Source organism: Brassica napus, chromosome A10, assembly GCF_020379485.1.
Source record: "Brassica napus cultivar Da-Ae chromosome A10, Da-Ae, whole genome shotgun sequence".
Lineage (NCBI taxonomy): Eukaryota > Viridiplantae > Streptophyta > Magnoliopsida > Brassicales > Brassicaceae > Brassica > Brassica napus.
Genome location: NC_063443.1, coordinates 4,226,436 through 4,229,221, shown reverse-complemented (window position 1 = coordinate 4,229,221; position 2,786 = coordinate 4,226,436). Strand labels below are relative to the sequence as shown.

The window sequence follows — 2,786 nt, the reverse complement described above, 5'->3', positions numbered from 1 at the left end:
GTATCCCCCACGGCTTTACGAGATTGGAAAAACGCCTATTCAAAACAGGAGCATGAACCACAGTTGTTTTCTATCCAACATTCAAACCGTGGAAGAAAATGTGGGCGCAGACGTTTGGTCTGAGTTGAGAGAATCAGCTGTTGGTGTGATTATCAAGCTAAAGGAGTTGGATTACACTTGGTCTGCGAAATGTGTTCATTTTTTTCTGGTCAATCAATTGGCGGTCGCCAGCAGTCATAAAATTTGGTCTTTGCTAGTAGACCAGCCAATGAGGTTCTCTCTGTATGAGTTTGGAGATATTACAGGTCTAAATTGTGATCCCTTCGACACGCATGAGCAGTAGGATGTGGGTCATGAAGACTTTTGGGTGGAGATGAAAGTTCCAATTTCTGAAGGACCCAAGCTTAATGAACTTCAAGCCCTTTTTCCGGTCATCAGAAACTGGTCTACAGAGAAGCGGTTAATGGTTGGCTTGTTGTGTCTTCTATCCATTGGGTTATTTGGCATTTCGAGCAATAGTAGAATACCACTGCATTGTGCGAAAAAGGTGATGGATCCAGCAGCTTTCCAGTGTTATCCATGGGGCCGTGTAGGATTTACCAGCCTTGTGGATTCCATTAAAGTTCTAACATACGTAGGAAAGAGTTACACGCTTCGTTGTTGTGTTCATGCACTGGCAATTTGGATATACGAGTCTGTGCCAGGTTTAGGAGAGATATATGGGCATCAGATAGATGGAGCTGAGGTTCCCCTTCTGTCATGGCATGGTTCTCGTCAGCGTATCAACTTCTTAAACTTTTGTGCACAAGAAAAGCAACAACATCAGAAGGTATGAAGAATTTCTTTACAGTTACCTGTCTATTTTTTCCTACTTAATTAGTATTGTACTTTACAATGCAGGTTCGTGTAAGGCATATGATTTTAAAACCAATGGAGGATAGATATCCGAAATGGGACGAAGATGAACCGCCTGCTGATTTGGATAAGATGATAGTTGATATCCTCAATGATCAGCTTAATGTAAAGTTTTGGGAAGTAGTGCCACCTTCCAAGTACCAGAAGGGAAAAACTCATGTCAGTGCACCTAGTGTTCCTGATACAGTGGATGAGAGCCCCTCCGCAAAACGAAAGAAGGAGAAACAAACTGCTCCAGAAATGGTATGTATCTAGTGTTATTGAATATGTTCTAGTGTTATTGAATATGTTCCTTTTGTTAGTGGTTATTTTTTTTGGTTTGTGAATATTGCAGGCAGAATCTCATAGTGATATGCCCATCAACAACATCACCATACAAAATTTTCTTGAATGTGTTAACAACCTGAATGCAAAAGTAGAAACCATGGATGTTAGTGTAGCTGAAAAGGTTAGTAAGATATTGGAAGCTTCTATACACACTCAGATGGAAGCTAAAATGGGTTTATTGGAGACTGAGTTAAAGTACGAGATGGCCATATTAAGGGAAGAAATAAATGTTCTTAAAGGGAAAGATGATGAAAAAATTCCTTCAAATGCTGGCTACTCCAAAGTACAAGACGATGATGATGCTTGTAGCAACACGATGGTATGTTTACATTGTCAACTACGGTGTTTTATCTTTTATGCACAAAATACTTACTGTTTTTTTATACTTGACAGTCATGGATGGTTCAGACAAAAAAAAGTTCTATTGATGGTTTACCAATACAACGTGTCGTTAAAAAGGAGAAGAAGAATAAGAAGGCGATGTCGGCGAAGGAAGATGTAAAGCCATTGAAAAAAGTCAAGACAGAGAAAGCATTTAGTCTCCCAGAGCTGAATAACGAATCCATTTCCACAGGTGACTGGGAGAATAATCTAAGATGGGAGAAGAGTGTAAAGTGTAGACAGGTGTTGGAAGCACTTGCTTCAGGTCTGGAGCCTAGACGCAGGCGAAAACAGCAGTTGACGAAGACTCAAGTTTGGCCTTTTGTAGGGAATTCAACAGTGAAGCGTATCATAACTGGTGTCTCCAAGGAATCTTATGACCCATTATCTAAGGTGGATCCAGAGAAACTGCAGAAAGTATTGGACTTCATTAAGTCTGATTTGTAAGTTTCTTCTCTGCTATCCTATCTTGTTCTTTCTTAATTGTCTGATTTGTAAGTCTTATTCTTTGTTTTTCTTCTTTGTAGGGAAAAGGACGAGTCTGGTTTTGTAGACAGAAGCGCAGAATTTTATGTGAAGTTGATTATACCGAGAGAAGCTTGGCCAACAAAGCGATACGGCTGGTTTTTGTCTTGATTTTTTTGATCTTCAGGGTGGTTGACGGACCTAAGGTGGTAGACATATTTTCTTTGTAACCTCCTCTGGAATTGGAACAGCATCATCTTTGGGCATAACAGCAGTGTAGTACGCATTGTAGAGGTATTAATTCCGATAGTAATGATTACAAAGTGATATACGTGATGTTTTCCTAGCTTCCGCAGCAGTTATAGCATGAGCACACGGTAGATTCTTTATATCAAATCTACGGCAAGAACATTTTTTTCCGTGAGATTTACAATATGCAAAGACACGACTCCTGTCACTTGTGACTGATGGATGTCTAGGGCTGGGCAAATAAACCGAACCCGAAAACCCGAACCGAATCTGATCCGATAAAAATGAATCCGAACCGATCCGAACCCGACATAAATACCGAATGGATCTTGTTTTGTGGTATTTTGGGTTATGGGTATTATTTGAACCGAACCCGAATCTAAATGGATATCCGATAGAACCCGAAACATTCAAAATCTCGAAAAGATCTTGTACCAAGCATGATCTCA

At 40.1% G+C, this 2,786-nt stretch overlaps 1 protein-coding gene across 1 annotated transcript; it reads left to right on the top strand.

Moving 5' to 3' along the window:
- Positions 1 to 373: 373 nt before the first annotated feature.
- On the top strand, positions 374 to 2,259 carry LOC106436887. The gene is made up of 5 exons (XM_013877839.2): positions 374 to 829; positions 901 to 1,158; positions 1,250 to 1,561; positions 1,636 to 2,066; positions 2,151 to 2,259. The coding sequence occupies exons 1-5, from the start codon at positions 374 to 376 to the stop codon at positions 2,257 to 2,259; spliced, it is 1,566 nt and encodes a 521-aa protein (XP_013733293.2).
- Positions 2,260 to 2,786: the final 527 nt, after the last annotated feature.